The sequence below is a fragment of the Neodiprion pinetum genome, chromosome 4 (assembly GCF_021155775.2).
Source record: "Neodiprion pinetum isolate iyNeoPine1 chromosome 4, iyNeoPine1.2, whole genome shotgun sequence".
Taxonomy (NCBI): Eukaryota; Metazoa; Arthropoda; class Insecta; order Hymenoptera; family Diprionidae; genus Neodiprion; species Neodiprion pinetum.
In genome coordinates this window covers 25,507,831-25,529,466 of record NC_060235.2, presented here as the reverse complement: position 1 = coordinate 25,529,466, position 21,636 = coordinate 25,507,831, and the positions used below count along the sequence as shown (strand labels likewise).

The window sequence follows — 21,636 nt, the reverse complement described above, 5'->3', positions numbered from 1 at the left end:
TTTGCCCGGTCAACTTTTTCTATCAAATTACTTGAATTTTTGTTGATTTTTTTTTTTTTTTTATATATCGATATGCTCGCATATCTATGTCGATCTATAGGCTAAAAATGTTGATTTCTTCACAAAGGATTCACTGTACAAATTTCTTTTAAGTCTATTGTGGCCCACCTCAATGATTTCGCGAAGCGTACGATCACCACATACAAAAAAAAGTATGTTCAGTTTACCAAATATGGTGATCAAACATGACGAACGAAATGTTCTGCTGATGCGAATACTAATGGTTTCATTGAATAGACTAGACTGTTCTTCCGATCACTATTTTATTGCATGGAATCACATTTCTTTCGCCGTATTTGGTAAATTAGTCGAGTGCTTTTTTTTTTTCTTAGAGCTAATTTTTTCTTTAATCTAAATTGAAACCTTGCGAATCATGTTTTTTTTTTACGCGCAACAACATACTAACAAGAAAGTGAGATTAAAAATGGTGAAGGTCATGGCGATGATAGATACACGGCATGATGATTAATTTTTATGCCAATTTTTGTTTCGTACCATCGTTATAGCTCAAATTTTTGCTTGCGCAATGAAACCGACGTTAACGCAATATATTCGATCTTGTCAATATGAAAAATGCAGACTATTTTATTTACCGCCAGCTTTTTTACACCTGACTAATTTTTTTTCTCACTCCGCGTTCTGTGGAGAGGCTGCGTTTAAACTGCGTTAAAACGATGCTTGTTACTACGCTTATTAATATGTACTACAGTTGAACGATACGTCGAAGTATTATTGGCGCGAGAAGAATGGTTCAAGAGTTTTATTTTAATAGTATATTTTTTAATTTATTTGAAAATAGAGACAGACAGACAGAGAGAGAGAGAGAGATAGAGCGAAAGAGCGAGACCCGGATTTAATTTTGCTTTTTCTTTTTTACCAGGCCTTTTAGTCAAGGCACAATTTATATCTTGAGAAAAGCAACTTCTTCGCAAGTATTACAAGAATTCAGTCAGTGACTGGTATCTGCTGTTAGACCAAAAACGTACTAGAAATGAAGTGTAGCTTTGCTGTTCTCATTATTATAACATCACAGAAACAAAACTTTGACAAGTTGTCTGAAATTTATCATTAATATTATCTAAATCTTGTAAAAACTTTATACAATAGAATATCGGCCGCTCAAATCGCATTGGCGACTCCATCCTTCGATTTTAATGCGAATAACATCTGCCTTTTAAGTTGTTACACTCGATACGATGATTTTGAATTTTGCGTATTGTTCTTGACAAAGGGGTTCACGGTTAAAAATATAAAATCACACACTCCGGACTTTGTTTCACCCTGTGATAGGCACCATCTGTTTCTACACTTCAAAGAGAGGCCAATAATAAACATAGTAAGATAGGGTAATGTTGAGCTTCGAATTTTGAAAGCCACATTGATGCAGGTTACGTATATATGCGAGCTCAAAGTCTTTCTTCTTTTCGTTTGTTCGTGATGAACTTCTCTGAAATAACTTAAACGGGAACAAAAAAACAAAGCTTGTTTGACGTAAAAATTTACACGATAAAAGGTAATTCAATTATATGAAGAAAAGTGACGCTGGGAAATTAGTGATAACTAATTAGCGAATGCAGTGATTCGTTTTTTTCTGCAAAACGACCTTGTTCTTCATTTTTATCTCGGTTGCAAGAATCATATTAATAGTATTCACTCAGGCTGTAGAATATAATTCGGTATTGCTAAAAATTTCTGCATCAGTGACACATATGCATGTATGTATTAGGTACGCATACCTGTAATACATTAATCAGCGGAGGAATGTTAATAAAACGTCTTGTATTCTGCATATATAGACAACACTTTCGACGTTGTTGGGAGATCGGGAGCCACGTAGCGGAACGGTGGGAACAAATCTGTCGAAGGTCCCTGACATTTAAGAATATTGCGGGTGGTGGTCGGTCAGTCAGCTCCGACGTCACTTTCTTTATATAGAATCAATAATATAACGATGTAAATGATGTGTGCACACGTCACGTGTATAATCATCGAACAAACAATGTTCGAAGATTCGTTACTCGCTGCTAAGTAGGTGTAAAAAAAAAAAAAAAAAAAGAGAGACAACGAAATGGGAATGAATTTTTTTTCGTCATTCATTTCCATCAATAGTGACTATTTTTTTCACCCTTTCTATACCGGGCAGTATTTTTTACGCACATTATTTACACGTGTTTATATGCATGTATACGTACTACATACAACACATGTATCGTATATTAATACATGTACCGAAAGGAAAGTGTGAAATTTCGCAGACTGAGCAACCAAAAACGCATGCGCAAAATAATTGAACTCTATCGGTCGGCGAAATCGTACCGCAGTAATATTTTTTGCTGCAAGGAGGCAGGGGAGCCAATTTACTCGAAACGAGTTATGATAGGTCAAACTCTCTCGCGTCGAGTGACGTATTGAAATTATGCTGTACGATGAGTCATAGCAGTCATCATTCAGTCGACAGCGAAAGTTTAAAAAATTTTTCCGAATCGTTATATCAACAATTTGCGATCACAGTTTGATTTTGAAAAATTTAAGGTGGCCAGCCTGCGTGAAAACTCGACAAAGCTCGCCCATGCGCGGTCGGACACTCAATCTGCTAAGTTTCACCGTTTCCTTTCGGTATACATAAGGTATTGCTAAGTATCTCACGTCACGCTTTCAAAGTTTTTAAAATCGTCACTGCTACGAGGTGTTGTAAAAAGTCGCAGGATGCTGTAAGACAGGCGAAGCTGAAATAATTGTCTCGCGTAATCAAAGCCCAGAAAATTAAAGTGTTCTTCGAGCGTAGCTGTAACACTGGTGAAAGAACTAACGAACCTAACTGGTTGCCTTGCATGACGTCGCGGTCAGGCTCGATAAAAACTCTAAGGTTAATTGTTCGAACAATTAGAAGTAAATAAAGAAATTTTTAAAATAAACCAGCAAAGCTTTGCTTCGTTTTCCGGAAGAGAAATTGAAAAATTCACCTTTTTACCCGTGTACGAGAAAACTTTTTTCTTTTCTTGTTATTATTGATTAATTCTCTAATCATGCACTTTGTGCGTTATCGTGTTACAATATTATCATTATCACCGTATTTACGGTGCTATTTTCAAAAGAATTTTTCTTCCCGCTTTACCGTCACTCTGTTTTTTTTTTTTTGTTTTTTTTTTTTCCTTGAACGCAAAATTTATTCAACCGTCATTTTTCCTTACCCGTGTATTATAAATACCTACCGGGCGATACATACATATTGTATTGTATACGTATACCCACTTATATTATACGCGTATATATGGCGTCCTAGATAAAAGTGGATATTTTATCCGACAAGTAACGTCGTCATCGTTGAATAATATTGTATAGTTTCTCGTTTTACTCTCACTTGAGTTGCGGGCAGTTGCAGGCTGTCGGCCGGTTACGATTTGCATATACGCGAGGCTCCTCAATGCTATGCGTTCCTTTCCCGGCACCAAATGCGAAACCCGATTTGGCCACTTCAAATTCTTCTACGATCGACCTCTGTAACAATACTTGTATATTAGTTTATAATACATCGGGAATTGGTTTCTCTCGCTTCATTAACTTCGAGTTTGCTAACCGGTTCGAAACTTACGTTAATACGTAGATATTTTATTTCTTTCTTTCTTTTGTGTTTTCTTTTACCGTACGCGTTACCGTAGTGGAAACTTGCTGTTGTTCGATCACATTTAACAACTTTCCACCCACATAAAGAAGTAAATGTTTCAAGTTCGAATTCTGATGTTTTTATAATATTTTAAATCATGTAAGTTTAAAAATAAATATATATGCCTGTATAATTAATTCTAAACCATGTAAAAATTAACAAATTAGCTACATTATGCTGATATTGTGCCCATCGATTAACAATCCATTACAATTTATACAAGTTGTGTTAGATGATGGAAAATTTTTACTAAGCAGGTTTTTTTCTGGTTCCGTCGAGCAGGCCTTTTTTTCCTCTTAAATTTGACTCACGATCTATTTGTGTTTTCTTGTTAAAAATACCTCGAACTTAAGCCTTTCATCTGTGTCACCAATTTTGACCTTTTCGTACAAAATTCCGTTGACTTCAAAATTGAATGCACAATAATCATTGCAATGCACTCTGCTTGGTCGTAAAACTGGTGCTATTTTGCATAGAAGTGCAAGAGAAGAAAAAAAATGGTAAAAATGAATGCGGCCTTGGATATCTGTCTAAGAGAAGGTGCGCGATGCGTAAGATTCGTAGCATTTTTCATCATCAGTCACGTACCTAGGCGGTCTCTTTCTATCCAGTTAAATTTCATCTCCTCGACTATTTTGTTGCACAATCACTTGTAATACGCGTCAAAATCGGCTATCTTTATCCTCTACGAACAAAATATCGTACTGAATAATCTGACTTTTGTTTTTGTATATTACGACGACGATTACGAAGAGACTGACAAAAAAATGACAGCGTTCTCTGCAGTTAATAAAAAGTCAGTAAGGTTCATTTCTCCAGAGTGAAACGATGACCGGAGAAGCGGGAAACTTCGGTCTGTAAAATCCGTAATCTTCCATAGAACGAAAGAAAAAAAGGTATGCACGCAGAGCAACGCGGCTTTCTTTACACTCCATTCACCGATGCGGGTCAAGGTTCAGATAGACCATTGCATCGAATGATCAAAGCCTTGAATCCGTCAGAGTTCCGATTGGTCGAGAAACCCCGAATGGTAAAAACTGCGAACGTTGCCAACCTTCGCCATATGCCGTGAAGCGTTTATAGCACGCGTAAAGTTGGTATATTCGGTACTTTGACCCGCACTCAAAATCGCTCACTAACAAATTACCACAAACATCCGTACGTACGAGAGAATAATCGAAAATGATAAATTTCGCGATACTATAACCCGTAGATATTTTTATTCGGTTCACAGTCGCACGCCGGGTAGCAGACAGCCTTCGCCAGGGGAGGAGGACTTCCAGAAGAATGTATCTGCTACCCTCGCTGTGTCGACGGGGGCTGGAGGCGTCGTGCTCCTTAAACAGGGGATCGACGTCGTCGGTACCGAGGAACACTTCATGACAGCCTTCGGTCCGGCCCCTCACCTCCAGCATCATCAGGCCCCCCCGGCCCACCACTTACCTCATCCACATTCTCACGCCGCTCAATTGTTCAGCGCCCAGGGTCCACCGCCTCAACAGGGTCCGCCTCCTCAGCAACAGCAGCAGCAACAGCAACAGCAACAACAAGGTCCTCCCCAGCCACAGGACACCGCGACACATTTTGACGTCCAGGTGAGCCTTTTAAGCTATTCTTTAATTAGGATCTAGAGTGAGGGAACGGTGGAACTTTATCCACTTTCCCGATTTACCGTCCGACTGCGCATGCGCGAGCTTTTTCGTTGTACAGGCTTGCCACCTTAAGTTTCAGCTGTCAAACTAACGGCTTGTGTATATAGAGGTTATGTGGATAGTGAGAAGTTTTTCGAGTCAAGCAGATCTCAAATGGTTTATGTAGTCAATTTGTTATCATTCCGAAAGGTTTGGTGAACTTTTGTCATTGAGAGACTAATGGCGATGACTACTGCTACGAGCCGTCGGAGCTACATAACTTTAATTAATCACTTGACGCGGGAGAGTTTGACGCCGCATGACCCGTTTCGAGTGATTTGGTAACCCCTCTTCAACTTACAGTCAATAATATTGCTGCGATACGGTTAAACCCTTACCAATCGGGTAAAAACCAGGACTTGCTAACTACAATTGGGATATCAAGTCCGAATAACAGTCAATAATTATCTAAAATCAAAATTTTTGCCATAATTCATGCACGCAGCGATATTTGAATAGTTTGGAAAGCTCGACAACAAAGTTTGACAACATTTTTAATACTGTTTGCGCAATAACCTACTGAATTTTTGGCATGGCATAATATAATAATAGGAGTTTCTGAGAACCGTGGAAATGTCAACTATAAATGTCACTTTGGGAGAACGAAATACATGATACGGTCTCAGGAGAGAACAAAATCAATGTAAAACAACAAATGACGAGATATTTTTAAGTCAGGTTATTCTGCTCCGTCTAAAATTCATAGGAAAAAATTCGGAGTGTAATATCTATTTGAAATTCGGTTCGCCAGTAATTCGGGTTATGCTTTTTGGATGAAAGATTAGACAGCGTAACTACTCGCATGCATTGGTCGACGAGTAACTGGTTTTCACCGCTGACATTTTGAATTTCGAAAAAATGGTCAACTTTAATGTCATATAGTGGAAAGAATATATTTATTCAGGTAATAAATTTTGTATCCAGTGAATTCAATCAATGAATGTTGCAGCAGCATTAAATGATACTCGAATATATGTTTTTGCAAGTGAAATTGTGTACCGACAAATTGCGTTTGATGTGATGTCGAGCAAGTATGTATCAGTAACGGTAAGTAGATATCACGTCTTCTGATAATTCATGCAAACGTCTTCAACAGGGAAAGTGGTCAGGAATTCTTTTCGCCAATTTCGAGTGGCCACATTACTTTTATAGTAAAATAACAATATACCGTTGGTAAAAATGTCCATTTACGCATAGCGTTTCTAACTAATTGAATTTTTTTCAAACTTTTAACTCTACAATTGTTTTATACCTAGGGAACTGTCGGAATACTCAATTGATGTTGTTGTACATGAACGGAAAATGTCACGTATTCGTATTAAAAAAAGTCGACAAAAGAAATGAGGAAAAGAAAAGGAATAATCTGAGAATTAATTGGAAAAATACGCATTTATTTTCAGTAGGTTACAGCTAAATTTCAGATTCCTTTACACAACATCGATATGTTTTATATACCTTAAATAGTTTGTTTTACTTGAAACGTTTGACTTCGAGTCAATAGCTGAAATTGTGTCGATGAATATTTGAAACAAGCTGGAACTGGCTGGTTGTGAAGTAAAATGCTGCAAAGAATCTCTTACTAGTGTTAATTTGAAGGTAGGGTTATTTTTAAGTGTGCGGGCGGGCGCTAATGAGCTACCCAACTTACAGTTTCTGCGTTCGCTGGTAGAGAGAGTTACTCTTCTTTTACGCACGCTGCGATCTGAGTAATCTCGATGAAAAAAAGGGGGCATAAAATTCAAAGGCATCGTGTAATATCTGAGAACAAAGACGTTTTCAATTTTTCAAATTCTCCTGGCTATTAAAAATTTATTTTTAACGCACTTGTCAGAGAGGTTCAAAGCTTTTTCTTTATTTCTTTCTTTCTTTCTTTCTTTCTCCCTCTCGCCCCCTCTTTTAACAACAAACCATATAATCCAGGTTCACTCGGTTTCCGCTCACAGTCCCTTCGAATTCTAGATTCCATGCATTGTATGCTTCAAGAGTCGCAAAGCTCGTCCCTTTTCACAGCGAAACGTGCTTCGCGATCTCGTTCGGCTTCTTTTCTTTGGCATGCTATTGAAAAGTGCTACACAAGTATTCCGTTTGGTCTTTTTTCAATGCGACAATAAAATAAAACTCCTAATATCGGTATTATTTTCTATTTTCGATGAGGAATATTGCCGATATACAGACCCGGTTATACGGTTTGATTTTAGTTTTGGAAAAAGAAACGTATTTCAGACTAACTGAAAAATCTATCAATTAACGAGATAGACTAACTAAAAAAGAAATACGACTGCAAGCTTAGCTCCAAACTTTGTTGAACAGTTGACATTTCTCAATTGTGAAGATCAAAGTTCATCGTTGGTTTAGGTTCTCTAGATTACCAATCGAGAAACTTTCATCTATGATTAACAAATTTTGGTGGAAACTTGATTTAGCCGGGTTCAAGTTAAATCGAATACATTTGCCTAAAATTTATTTCACTGAAATTTGCATTATTCATACGAAGAAAGATTCTTTTTTTTAAAGGCGAAGGTTTCGTAACGGATGAAATCACATCATCAATTAACCTCACGATCAAATATATTTCCACTATCAAAAGTATTCGAACGAAAGGAACCATCAGAGTTTACTTGTTTCGAAGCGGAGAAGAATACGGTGTGGAATATTATTGTAAAATTGATTCATCTTATCGAGATATTACAAAAATTATGTTTGGATAATCGACTTTACCCTTCCTCCCCATACACGTATTTCCCCGGCCTTTTCGCAACGGGACAGAATATTTTAGGGGAAAGAAAAAGAAAATCAAAATTCCGACGTAAAATCCTGTCATGCATTACGCGATGTTTCGCGGTCAAGAATCTTCACATCGTTGCGGTTTGAAGTAGAAAATATAATTCAAAGAATGAATATTCATGACATCTCAGGCCTGTGAATGCATAATACCAATTCTGAGGTCACAAGAAAGACCGGTATTCCTTTTGTTACGAAAATAAAGAAAATCGAAAGTGGTAAAATCACGCTCCGCGTTATAGATTCCTGTGTGTGCAAGACGTTACAGAATCGTATTTGGCGTTAGGTGTAATTTCAGGAGTAGAAACGTCTATCGTTAACTTCAAAATACACCTGCCGGAAAAAGATTGTCAAAAGTTTTATATAATTTACCTTTTTTAAAGTTCTTAAACTGTTTTTCAAGTTACTTGCCTAATTGTCACGCCTGTTTCTAAATTTTTTTCGACGTGGAAGCTGCCTCAGACTTTCATAAACCGTATATTGGCTGGCTCTGTGTAACTTACGTGTTTGACAATGTGCCACGCTGTTAATTGTGCACGTGTTGACGTTTTGCAATTTTTCAATTTGAATTTTCAATTTCGAGACGCGTCAACGCGTTAATTATTATTTACTCGTATCCATTAATTCTTGATTATCCTACGAAAGTCTAACGGTAATGTTTTGATCGAATAACTACAAGAAATCGCGCTAGAAATAGAGAAACGGCATTCCTATCGAAAATCGCGTGTCTAAACTTTTCTGAGGAGTTTCTTGAGCGGCGCGGGCGGTGAGTAGAGCTGTGGGCATAAGAGCTTGAAGACGTACAAATTGTATTACATATTCTCGCCCACGGAGGTTTTATTTTTATCCTCTCGTAGAATATTGTTGTCGCGACTCTTGATCGTTGGGATGGTTGCCAATTTTTATTATTTATTTATAGATTGACTTTAGCGCCAAAGTCGGACGAAATATTTCAACTTATCGCCACTTTGCTATGTTATAAGGTGCGGATAACACCTTCCGATATCTCTTCAGAATTTTGTTCTACTTCTTTCCTTCTCCTCGTGTATAAATAAAATTTAATATCTCGTGTACGTTACACGGGTAGAAGAAACAGAGAAAGAGAGAGAGAGAGAGAGAGAGAGAGAGAGAGAGAGAGAGAGAGTATGAGATTAATTTTTCGTGAACGGCATGAGTTTGTTTCAACGCGGCAGCGTAGGCCAGAGCCAATTGCAACGTAAAATTTTCTCACCTGCTTTCTCTTTACCAGTTTATTACAATAGTAAACTGAAGAAAATTGCCGGGCATTGAGCGCAGATTTTTAGTTCTCCGAATAGTAGAATATGCAGAAATCAATTCGGGGTATAATAATCAGAAATTCTGTCTAATAGCTGACTGAACGTCGTTATCGCAATGTGTTCGATTAAAAAGAAGAAGATGATCGAATAAACAAGTTTCTGGCAACTGGAAATGATCACGACATGCAAATCTCTCGTAGATACAAGGCAAAATAGCCTGGCAGTGTTTATTGGTGTGAAACTGTTCGAACTGTTTGAAAACGAAAGTTCTCGAAGCCGATGAAGAAAAACATGTCCAAAGCTGTTCGACTTGTACTTACAAACACACTCAGACGATTTCCCCGTATTACTTTTTCTGCATTGCTACTAAAGTGTAATTCAAACAAGTGTAAAAAAACAGAGTTTCTTGATGAAAATGCATATTTCTCGATAAGCTGACAATCGCAATATTTTATTATTATTTTATTTTCTTTGCGTTCTCCGTCCTCTTCGATATATCTGGAGTGGGATCTTTAAGGGTCGTTGAATAGTCAAATATGATTGGAAACTGTGTCAATGTCGGGACAAATAGCGCAGCTAATAATACTCGATGCTCCGGTATTCTGCTATCAGTATATTCGGTATTGTACTAGGATTGTAGACTTGGTGTGTTTAGTATTTCATACTAGTTGGTATTGCACCAGCGTTGTACCTAATTGTAATTATAATACCAGAGGCATCAGGTATCGTTAGCCGCGTTGCATTCTCGCTTTTCTCATCGCTTCGAACCGTATTTAATTTTTCAATATTGCTTTTATCCAAGCCATGAAATTCCTTGGCCAGGTTTGCCGCGATGCCGGGCTGCCTGGCAGCAGACGCTGATGGTTCACCGGGTAATTGTGCTAGAGCAGCGTAGTAAGTATTATAAGCCCTCCGTCGTCGGCGACGCGGTGAACGTGAATGTTCGTCATCTGCGCCGAAATAAATAAATCACCGAGTGACAGTTCGCCGTCTTCCTTCCTCCCCCTCTTCGTCCTTCCTCCTCCACCGTCAACCGCTTTGAATCTATTCGGAAAATGGAACACCGCAATATATATATATATAGTATATACACCTATACTTGTAGTGTACACGCCACGGGAGAGCCTTGCTTCCTCGACGCCACCTTGACAACTGTATATTATACATATATTCCTTCAGCGACGACGAAGACGACGACGACGAAGACGAGGAGAGTGAACGAACCATCCAACAAAAGCGCTGCTCTCAGGGACTCTGACCGTTTATATACTCACTTCGATTATAATAGACACAGGTTTTCTTTTACTTGTCGGTGAATGTACACATTTTGTTATACACTTGACTTTTTATTTTATTTTTTTGTATTTTTTTTTTTTTTTTTGTCCCTTCAACTTCTCCTTCTTTTTTTTTCGAAGCAAAAAGGGGGAATGGGAAGTTATAGTAATCATCCCGAAAATGAAAAGTTGAATTTTCACTCTAAGGTCTAAGCAATCGCTTCCGACTATTTTCTTACGGACGCCACTTGGGTGACCAATTTTTCGTCAAAAAACATTGGCTTCTTTTGCATATTTGAACGCTTCAACAGTACGGATGTTCGAGACCGTCAAATTATACCCTAAAAATTGTGGGGATTGCTGCAACTAAACCAAATAATCTGTACTTATAGACATACAAATTGAAGAAAAATCTGAGATACAAATCCTGACTTTCTGCCTGAGGAATTGCTCGTGCAATGTGAATTCTAAAAGTCCCGTAGGATTTCACAAAATTGTAACGTGTCTGAGAATTATTATGTTCTTTTTTTTTTTATTTTCTTTTATTATTTGTAAAACTGATACAATCCACAGTCTGTACTGTAAGTACGTAAGAACGAATCGATCGAAATTTTCTTCTGCGCTAAAATGTACCGATTTCACTGTGTGAATTCGGGTGTATAGAACGTGTCTAACGTCTGCGAGCCATAAATTAAATACTTTTGCTTTTTCCATTGCGCGATGGCATGAGCTAAGCCCATAAAACCGAGTGAAGCGAGAATTTTATTAACGTATTTACGTACACGAATATAATATCCAGAATACCCAAAACACCACGTGGTAATGAGCAAGCGTTAAAGCATTATTTCATGTAAATTCCGGATAGTTTCGGGGTGATGCGAAGATCGCGGCGGCAACGACGGCGCTAGCAGATTGGCCGGAAATGCACAGGCGCGTATTTCACACTAGATCAGGTTCAAGTTCACGGCTGGTAGAATCGGCCGTGAATACATTTGAATTAAATGGCGAAACATCGCTCATAAGTGGTCGCAGTTGAGGAGGAGGCGGAAACTGCTCTTACGAAATGTCATCGCTCTCCACTGAACGCGTCATTTCGCTGTATCTTTTTATTATTATTATTATTATTATTTTTATTATTATTATTGTTATTATTATTATTCCAACCAGTCCGCAAGACGCTTCCAAACATCTTCCGCTCGTCCGGTCGGTGGATTTATAGCGTCTCTCGGGGTTCGGAAGACCTCCTGCACTCTGCTTATTTTCGAGGGCTGAAATTACCTCGATCGTAAACCCGGGCTATACGCAGGACTCTCAACTTACACAAATATACATACATGGCGTATAATTGACGTTATGCATACACTAAACAAACCGTCTATCTCGTTGAGGTAGGTCAAGTCCGTCTATTTCAGAAACAATTCTTATTCAGAGAAATGCTAGGTTTTAACATTTCTCGAGTCTCGAGCATCGGGTCAATTTCATCGATACAATCCTGTAGCTGTTTCGTATTTTCAACAATTCAATTCTCAAATTGAAAATAGTGAAGATGATTTTTTTTTTTTAAATTTTGACGAATATCTCGATTCGTGATAACAACTTTTCAATCAAATTTTATCCTATCTACCGCAGCTTTGAAATAAATAGAAGCCCATTTATGCTGTTCGAAGTTGATGAAAACGAATACACGCTTGAGGGAACGTGATTTTTGAGATGCTGAAGTGGTGATTTCTTCTTTTTTTTCTCTCTTTTTCTGGCTCGTTGTTTTTCCCAATGGCAAATCAACGGCGCTTAGCTACGCGCATTCGGGTTTAGAAATTCGCAAGACTTTGGTACAGCCGCCCGCTTCGTTTCATTTTCTTCATTCACGGTTTTTTTTCCTGTACCGTTTACCGTACCTGTGCAGCAGATCGGCTTGACGAACGAATTTATGCTCTTGTGTCATTCGGTTACGAATGTTACGATGTCCAGGAGAGTTCGCCGCTGCGACTCTGGGACGAGTTCTTACGGTAAAAACGAACTCGAGATAGCGACTAACCAATGAATGGCATTCGCTCTCGCGATACAGATACGCTGGCAGAGAAAGAGACACGACGGAGAATGTGCGACTCGTGTATGTGCGGTTCGTATGGGCTTTTCGTGTCAGACGAACGGATGGAATTTCAATGGATGTGTTGTTGGGAACCATGGGAACCGAACTTCAAGCGATATACCTCTACTCATCTATCCATTTAAACTCGAATCTCTTCGGTTTCGTCGGTTCATCACGATTCAGTCGTATCTCTGCTGTCGCAAATAATTGCGGTAGCGCTGATTTCTTCATATTTTCGGTTGGTTTTACACCTTCGTTCCCCATAAATTCTACGAAATGAATTTAACGGTTATAAACCAATTTTTTTTTCATACCTCACATCGACTTTTGTTCATATCGTTCAAACAAGACAAAATTCGAGTCGTTATTCAATTTTGACGGAGCAGCTTGACTTCCACTGACTTCCAAGTAATTCTTTAACGTTTAAAGTCGTTTAATTTCTGACTGCTTTTCAAGTGACTTTCAATGTTGAAGGGTAGCTTAAATTCAACTGATTTTCATTTGTGACAAATGATTCTTTGAATTAATGGTTCGATGGGCATTCACCAGATGTCACTAAGCACTCAGCGATTCCGGGACAAAAGAACCGAGAACGGTACTCCCAAACTCCTGTTACTCGCAATCAGACGACGCTTCGCGTTGTCAACACCAGATCGGCATTGACTTTGTTTTGAGTTGAAATTCACATACCAATGTTCAATTTGATCCATTGTTGTGACGCACATACGCACCGCGACGTCCAAACAACCATGATAAATATGTGTTATCGTTACGAAGACCAAATGTTGAATTTGTGCCAATTTTTAAACACATTTTATTCGTCAATGATTGTTTACAACTTGTCGATGGCATATGCTCAATAGATGTTCAAATTGGCATATTTTCTTTGAAACTGATTCGTAACCTGTCTTTCGACGATCGACACGTTTCGCTCAACTTACCCAAACGGTGATTTTTAAATCTGATATGGTTGAAACCCGTCAGCTGGTGTGTAAAGTCAAATCTCTCTTTCCTTTATTCCCGATCACTCTCGCTCTCTCCCGGACGCTTACCGAGAGAAATTACCAATCGCGAGATTGGTTTCGCGTTCGGCGGTGACTTCATAAGAAAGAAAACTCCGTACCAGCCGACGGCTCCGTTTCCCGTGTACACTCCGTGGCAAAAATTGCATTATTGTTGCAAAGACTAGAAGGGAATGAAGCTAGACGGAAAGAACGGACGAACACGGAGGAAAAGGAAGAGGACTTGTGCTCGACAGCGCATGAAGCGACTCCGGTTCGTTTCTCTCTCTCTCTCTCTCTCTCTTTCTCTCCCACGATCCGTTTCTATCTTCGCATCTTTTTTCTCTTACTCGTGTCTCACTCTTTTTCTGAAACCTTCTTTCTCGGTCAACGGCGTGTTGCGAACTCGAAGTAAAGCTGCACCACCAGCCGACAACACGGGTTGTTGACTTGATGCCCATTGAGCATAAAGAGCATTGACTTCGTACGATGAAAATCTGTATCACCGCCCCGAGACCTTACCTCGCTTCGACGATTCTCGAAAGGGGGAAGATGACGAACAATTCCACAACTGGGCATGGAAGACAAGTTTACCGCAAACTATTCTACTCCCACAGTAAATCTCTTGTACTCAGTCTCGAGGAGAAAAGCCTAGAGCTTTTCAGAAACTGCATCCCGCTGAAAATTTTGAACCGTCCAACGCCACTGCCGGTCGATCAAAACTCACGCGTTTAATAATCTTGAAATATTTATTTTTATTGCACTCTCGTGATACATATAAACTTTAGTTAATCTCATGATCTTTGAAGTTCTGATCATATTGATGACTTTGACTCGCGTCACAAGTTTCTGACTAATCGCTTGACTGAGCACTGACGCCTGTCATTCCTCAAAGTCTTCCAAAACTTTTATATCGGAACGATGTAGTATAATGCAAAGTTTGAGTGAAAGTCTACAAAAGTTTACCCTAAGTTACACGATGCTCTTTAATACTTAAATTGTGTACTTTTATCGTATGACTGAACACATCTGGAATATCTTCCTCCTCAACATCGTTTATCGTACTTAAATCCCGTAAGCAAGACATATATCTAACATCACATCTATAGCGGATCATTTCTCGTCAGTTGACATTCATGGATTTCGAAGATGATCTTTTTTCCGCCAACGTCCGGTTCTCATTTTCGAAGAGGGCTATTATACACCTTCGGCCCCCATCTTTCCTCGCTCTCCGGACCTCTCGCATAGGTAATTATCTTTTCTTATCTCTCTCCCTCTCTTTCTTTCGCTCGCCAGCTCTCTGTTTGCTGAAGAGAAGTCGGGCGGCCGGGCTTGTCACTCATCCTGCGATATTTTTGGGTTTCGGTTTCTTACGTAACGGACCTCGTGGCGCGCGAGCCTCGCGTCTCCGCACCCCTCGGCAATAACGACGAGCGGAAGAGAAGGTGGACAAGAAAACGAACAAAAAGGTAAAAATAAATAGACGGATAAAAAAGTCGAAGCAATTTTTTTTTTTCCCCCTTCTCCACCGAACACATCATCCCACGGTAAAGCGAACAGCAGTCGATTTTACGCTCTCGCGGTATCGCGGGCCATGCGGTTAAGGAGCAGAAGAGATAGAGGAGAGAAAGAGAGAGAGAGAGAGAGAGGGTGTTGAAAATCCGACGTCGATTCGCGGCGTTGATTTAGACAGCAGTCAACCCGATCTCTCCTGCAGTTTTGTTTATTTTCTGTTTATCATTTTGTTCGGGTATGTATACCGAGACGACGAGACTTTCGAGACCAAGAGAGAAGAAGGCGGCGAGATACACTCTTGCACGGAGAGCGATAGCCGATACTTGGAACGCTAAATATTTACTAACTACCAAAACTAAGCCGTACCGATTTCGTCGGGTCGTTGTGCCTCGCGGTGTAAAAAGAAGACCACCGCGCATACACACATCCGCACATGCACAGATACACACATACATCTTTCTTGCACAGCGCTCCGGGGTTCCGAGTTATGGTGCTAATTAAAATGGATCGCCCGCAGAGCCGAATCTAGGCTACCACCCCCGCCCTTCTCAGCCCTTGCCCCGTTTACCCCTCCAGCCAACCTCGTTCCGCCCTCTCAGCCACCCGGCTTTGAGTCACACAATTTCGAGTGTGAAAACACAAAGAAACTGTAAAATCGTGACCAAGTGCAACTAACACAGCGAATGCTGGTTCGCGAAGTTGCTGCTCTGCTCCCGCTGACTTTGCAGCTCTATTTGCGACTCGACGAGCGTCTTACATTAGACTTACACGTTGATAAGCGGACGCGAGAGAAGAGAAACCGTCGTTATGAAACTTGAGGGTTAAATTTGTTAAATAAATGAATGAATACGTGGGTAGTTAGGTAGGTTGATTCTGATCTACGTCGTATTGAATGTTTAAATTTTTATAACGTATTGACATCTAAATAAGATGTGATTCAGTTATTGACAACACTAAAGAACGTACGATCTTAATTTAGAGTCAATCAAAATGTAATTCAAACTTAAAATAATACGAATTCTGAATAGAAACAATTAATTTTATGTAACCGAATTGCCATGTTAACACGACAAAGTGCTCGAGATGTAAGGACTGATATTTGAAATCTGGAATTACTTTCAATCGCGTCGATAGCATCTTGATATTTTCTCATCTGGAATCTCTTGGCACTTTAATTATGAAATTTGCTACCATTTTTCAAATTTTAATATAAAAACTTGTAACGGCAACGCAAATTATTTTCAACATTTTACTGAAGTAAAACTATGACGAAACGCGACTCTTGAGAATTCATCAAAGAATTTCTCAATGGATCACAGCTGAGCAGTTCGGCTGCAGTGAGTTTGGGTTCGCATTCAAGGGGTGCCGCTTGTTAACTAATTTCAGTGATTAAGAGTTTGTTGATAGTTCTGCTTTTAATCATATATGGCTCAGATATCACTACTTCTATATTCAGTCATTAAATTTCAAGAGATGCGAAATAATTTGTGTTCAATCAATATATTTCCAGTGTTTTATTTTTGCAAGTCTGTAAGTTGTAAAATTGATGAAACTTTCGTTGGTTTTCACTTCAGTAAAAAATTCCATAAAGAGTTGTATCATCGAGAATTACTCGAAGCAAATAACAAGCCATCGTACGAGTTGGTTCACACTGTTCTCCTTGAATCATACACAGAGTAGATATGGACGTCCTTATTTGTACTTTCAATTATCAATGATGAAACTTTTTCAACGGCGATGGTAAATAAAATTTGATCGGATGACGTCGCTCTGAGCCATTTGAGCCAGTAATAAGTCAAAATTACAAATTAGAAGAGACTTGAGGAATTAGAAATTTAGTCGATAGATTTACGACAGACCCTCAGACGACAACAACCCACCTTGGAAGAATTTCGATCCGGCGTCAAGTTATTCTTCGCCACCATTAATACGATCATTTCTCATGGCGATATTCGGCAACGCAATTCTCATTCGAATTTTATCCGACTTGTGCGTGACAAGGAGTTCCTTGGTTAGCTGTTGGTAGGCGTGGTGTGGTGCTCCGAGTAAGGGTTGGCCGGGTGTTACACGCCAAGTCGCGTGTGCACCGTTCATCCCTCGGAAAGTAGCGAAGGTTCTCATTCTTCTTTTTTCTCTCCTGTCTCCCGCCACCCCTTCCCTTTTCTCTTCTTATATTCAAGCCCTCGTCGCCTGTAACGGGGAGTGTAATTTCACCCCCTGCGACACTGCTTCGCGGATTCATTCTCCTAGTGCTTCTTCTTTTTTTACTACTTTTCTTTCATTCTTTTTTTTTTTTTTTCTCTCTCTTCTCTCTTTACTTTGAGTGTTTCAATAATAATCACAGCCTACAATATACCCCGAGGTTTTTAATATCTTCTTGACATTTTCTAATCCCCTTCCTAATTCGTATATCTACCAGGAACGAAGCCGTATCCAACTACGATACGTGGAATGGATTCTACTTTACCAAGCAATAGGAAAACTCTCTTTGCGCACTTCAAGTTATGTCAAAGAGACACGCGACATGCGGGACAAAATTGGTATAGGCTATAGTTAGGCACGTACTTATATCGTCGACAAAGCGGATAGTGAACTTCCGTCTCCGATAATTTCGTACGAGTTTTTCTTTGTCAAGGTCAAGCAAGTCCACGTGCGTATCTTTGGACGATAGGTAATAATTATGACCCTTGTGCCGTCCGTCGACATTTTCATCGATCTTACCCGTTTCACGGTGCCTTTGGTCTTAGTGTATCTCATTCATTTTTCTTTTTCAGGTACATTCGACTTTAGGGTCATTCTTTTCTCAGTGTCTAAATAAAAATTAACCGACACTTCTATACACTCATCCTCTTTGTTTGTAAATTTTAATGGTTATTGACGTGAATGAAAGGTAGCGTGAAATAAAGTCAATCTGATTCCGAAGAAAGACGCTTCTGGAATTTTCCCGCAAAGTCTTCTCTTCGTCTGCCATCGAATTTACAAATCACTAACTAAAAACTGTGATGTACAAGTAGTTGAATTTGAAATATTCAAAGGAGTACTTGGACACAGTGCTGAATCCAAATGTGGAAGTGACGTCATTAGTCGTGCAGAACTAAATGAAACTGAAACTAAACAAGCCTAGACTGAACACTGGGAATGAGCCAGAAAGTAGTACGAGTGGTAACGTTGGCAGGTAATCATGATTCGTTGGGGTCAGAGTGAGACCCTGACCTTTGATAATAACAATGTTCCCTTATTCAGGTTAATATCGAAGGTAAAGTAGAAATACAATTACAGAGTCGACTGGTTCCAGAGGTGCAGGGGATACCGAATCACTTTACATTCGAATTTAAAAATAGAGATTTAGAACGCAGGAGATGATGGAAATGACTAAAGACGTACTTGACAGTTCGAATGATCCATTCAGTCCTTTTTAAACCTTGTGAAAACAACCTTCGACGAACAGTTACGCGTTTGCAACATTTCATCTCTGAAAGTATGTACGGTTAGTGGCCGCATCAAATTGGCAGGTACGACGATGCGTGGTATTTAAAAAATACATATGTATTAATAATCTTGGCCAAACGTCTGTTATGATGACGTACTTGTTTTGATCGACTAGATTTTGTGTTACCTTCAAACGATTCACCATGTTCCGGGTTTCGTGTCTACCGTCATGAAAGTTGCTGGAAAGGTTTTCATCTTTCCTTTCTACTTGACGTGAATCGGAAAGAGTGTAGAATTGAAGTTGTTATCCATAGTAAAATTTATAAAACTTTCTCCTCTTTCCTAGTCTTTTCGGTATGAATTAAAGTAACAGTTATAGGTACAAGAATTGACGCGTTCGTCCGAATTAAGTAGAATGTGCTTCACTTCCATGTTCCATGTGCAAATCAAAGTACGGGTATCAAGTTTGTAATACAATATTATAATACGTAAATATTATTCTTATGCAAGTACTCATAACCAGTTTAGTGAAGGAATTTGTAAGTGGTTGTTCAAATTTGAGGTAATAATATTCGCTTGGAAACGTGAGGCCATCGTATGAAGACGTGCTTGAAATTCAACGCACTAATTATTATCGTAACGATTACATGATTTCTTCTGTAATTATTATTCGATATTTCGGGATACGATAGTGATTTTTGATACTTTGTGTATAGAAGCCAATGAAACAAAAGTTCAAAGTGACGGTATAACTGTGAGAGACCCCCCCCCCATATTAACGAAAACAAAGATGTCTCACCCATTCATCATTCGATGATGCACGAAGAATAAGTCGGGCTTATTGAGTCTGCGGATATTCATTGGAATCGCTAAATGTAATTACTCCTACCGATCATGAACCTACAGTTTCTGGAGGCATACCGTTACTTTATTTAGTAGCGTGCTTTTAACTGACAACCAATATTCTTTATCCGTTGCAACGTATGCAGAATGTGGCACAATGCTCGGCGTTTCCTCGTTGAATCCACATGAACTTCTACAATAAGCATAAAATATACCAGCCATGCGTCTATGATATAAACCACATCCACGTTGGCGCGCTACAGAACAAAGCGATGCACATACCTCGACGACGGTAATTTTTGTCCTCGATTTCACCGGGTATTTTACCGTTGCGCCATTCTACCGTTGCTTGTACACCTCATAACCGATCGACTGACTGCTTGGAAAAAAATCGATAGTAGTATAGTCAGAGTTGAATTGAGCAATTCAAAAAACGTTTACGACGATATGATTGGGAAGATTAAAAATAAATCAATTACTCCTAGCATCAGGCCGTAGTACCAGCACAATAAACTGTCAAATAATGTGACAAGTGAAAGTAATTCGCGTCACAAATCCCTTTCCATTTTTCGGTCAATGCAGTCTTGATATTGACTGATAAGCACATATTTCCGACTAATGACTTTCGATACATCAATTCAATTCCGTTTCGTACGAAAATATGGCTAATCAACGTAAGCGCGTGTAGGTATTCTTGTATGTCACTACTTTGTCTCGAAAACGAAATAAATTACCTTTGAAAATGTGTAGAAGTTTAGAATGATACAAAAAAAAAAGTGTAAAGAGAAAATCTACCGTTTCATTGACAGTTCGAGTTTATAGTTGATTTGAAACGCGCGGGAAAGACCATAAATCAAGACAGTGGCGCACTCTGTTTGAAGCATTCACCAAGGATCCTCGTCGGGATCGATCAATAAGGACTTATAGAGCATGGCCCCGGGGGCAAAGTGGTGTCGGAATGTATAGTCGTCGCGGAATGAGAAATGTCCGAAATCAGGTCCTTCGTTCCTTGATGGGGGGGGGGATGGCGATGGCGATGGCGATGGCGATGGCGAGAAGAGAGGCCGTGTTTCTGCTGGCTAGAGGTTCCATGATCTTCCTCGGTAGACAATAGGCGACGCGGTTGGCCACGGGCGACGACGACATTGTCGCTGTGCAAAGACCTTCCATCCTCTCCATCCTTTTCCCTCTTTCCTCTTCCCTCTTCCCTCTTCCCCGTATCGCACTCGCGCGCTCTTGGCTCCTCGTTGCGGAACCCCGGCCGCGGCCCTCGCTCCTCGAGTACCGCTCTTCAGGCTCTATACAGCCTCCTTCAAAATTAGTTGGTCTGTCATTGAGGGTCGGGGAACACCCTCCTCCTCTTCCTCTTCCTCCTCCCCCGCCGTACGACGTCTCTCGTGTTATTATTTTCATCGGCCTCCTCAACATACCGGCCAGGCTGTATGAGTTTTCATCGACGCGCACCCTGCGGCGCTACCAACCTAATCGACTATCCCAAGCGTCAATGGACTCCCAACGGCGACGTGGCTTCTGCCTCCCTCGTTAGCCAAGGCATCAGTCCAGGACGACGATCGTCGACGTGTCTCGCAACTCGAGGTCGACCCTGCGTGACAGCGTGACCTATACGAATATCACCTGGTCTTGTTGCGTACGTATCGTCCATCGCGTGCACGTTTCTTGTGTCGGTAAGCCTGTTTACACGGAGAGAAATTTCTGGTTATGCTTACCATATGGACTGATTGTACCAGCAACTTTTTGTCAAACTTTTTTAGAGTCCAAATTTTGATCTGGCTGCAACTTCGATGCGCTGCAACATACACGTGAAAATCCTAAAACTCGAAGGAACGTAAAACTTTCACACTTTTATAGTATACTATACGGAAACTCTACACTGTCTCTGACCGTTTTTGAGAAAGTCAGCACCGACCTTACCTCTTGTGCATTTTTTACTTTCGCTATACGACGGATGCGGAGGACTTTGTGACTACGATGATCTAAACGCAGACTTTTGA

The 21,636-nt window shown here is 39.8% G+C and overlaps 1 protein-coding gene across 8 annotated transcripts in view; it reads left to right on the top strand.

Annotated features, from left to right (window-relative positions):
- The window catches only part of pum (pumilio), a 110,660-nt gene that overhangs the window by 55,260 nt on the left and 33,764 nt on the right, over positions 1-21,636 (top strand). For 7 of the 8 annotated variants that reach the window (XM_046624188.2, XM_046624186.2, XM_046624184.2 and 4 more), the window contains one exon: positions 4,938-5,319. In XM_046624188.2, coding sequence (XP_046480144.1) covers positions 4,938-5,319 — 382 coding nt within the window. The remainder of the gene's footprint in view (positions 1-4,937; positions 5,320-21,636) is intronic. The other variant, XM_046624185.2, reaches the window with a different exon arrangement.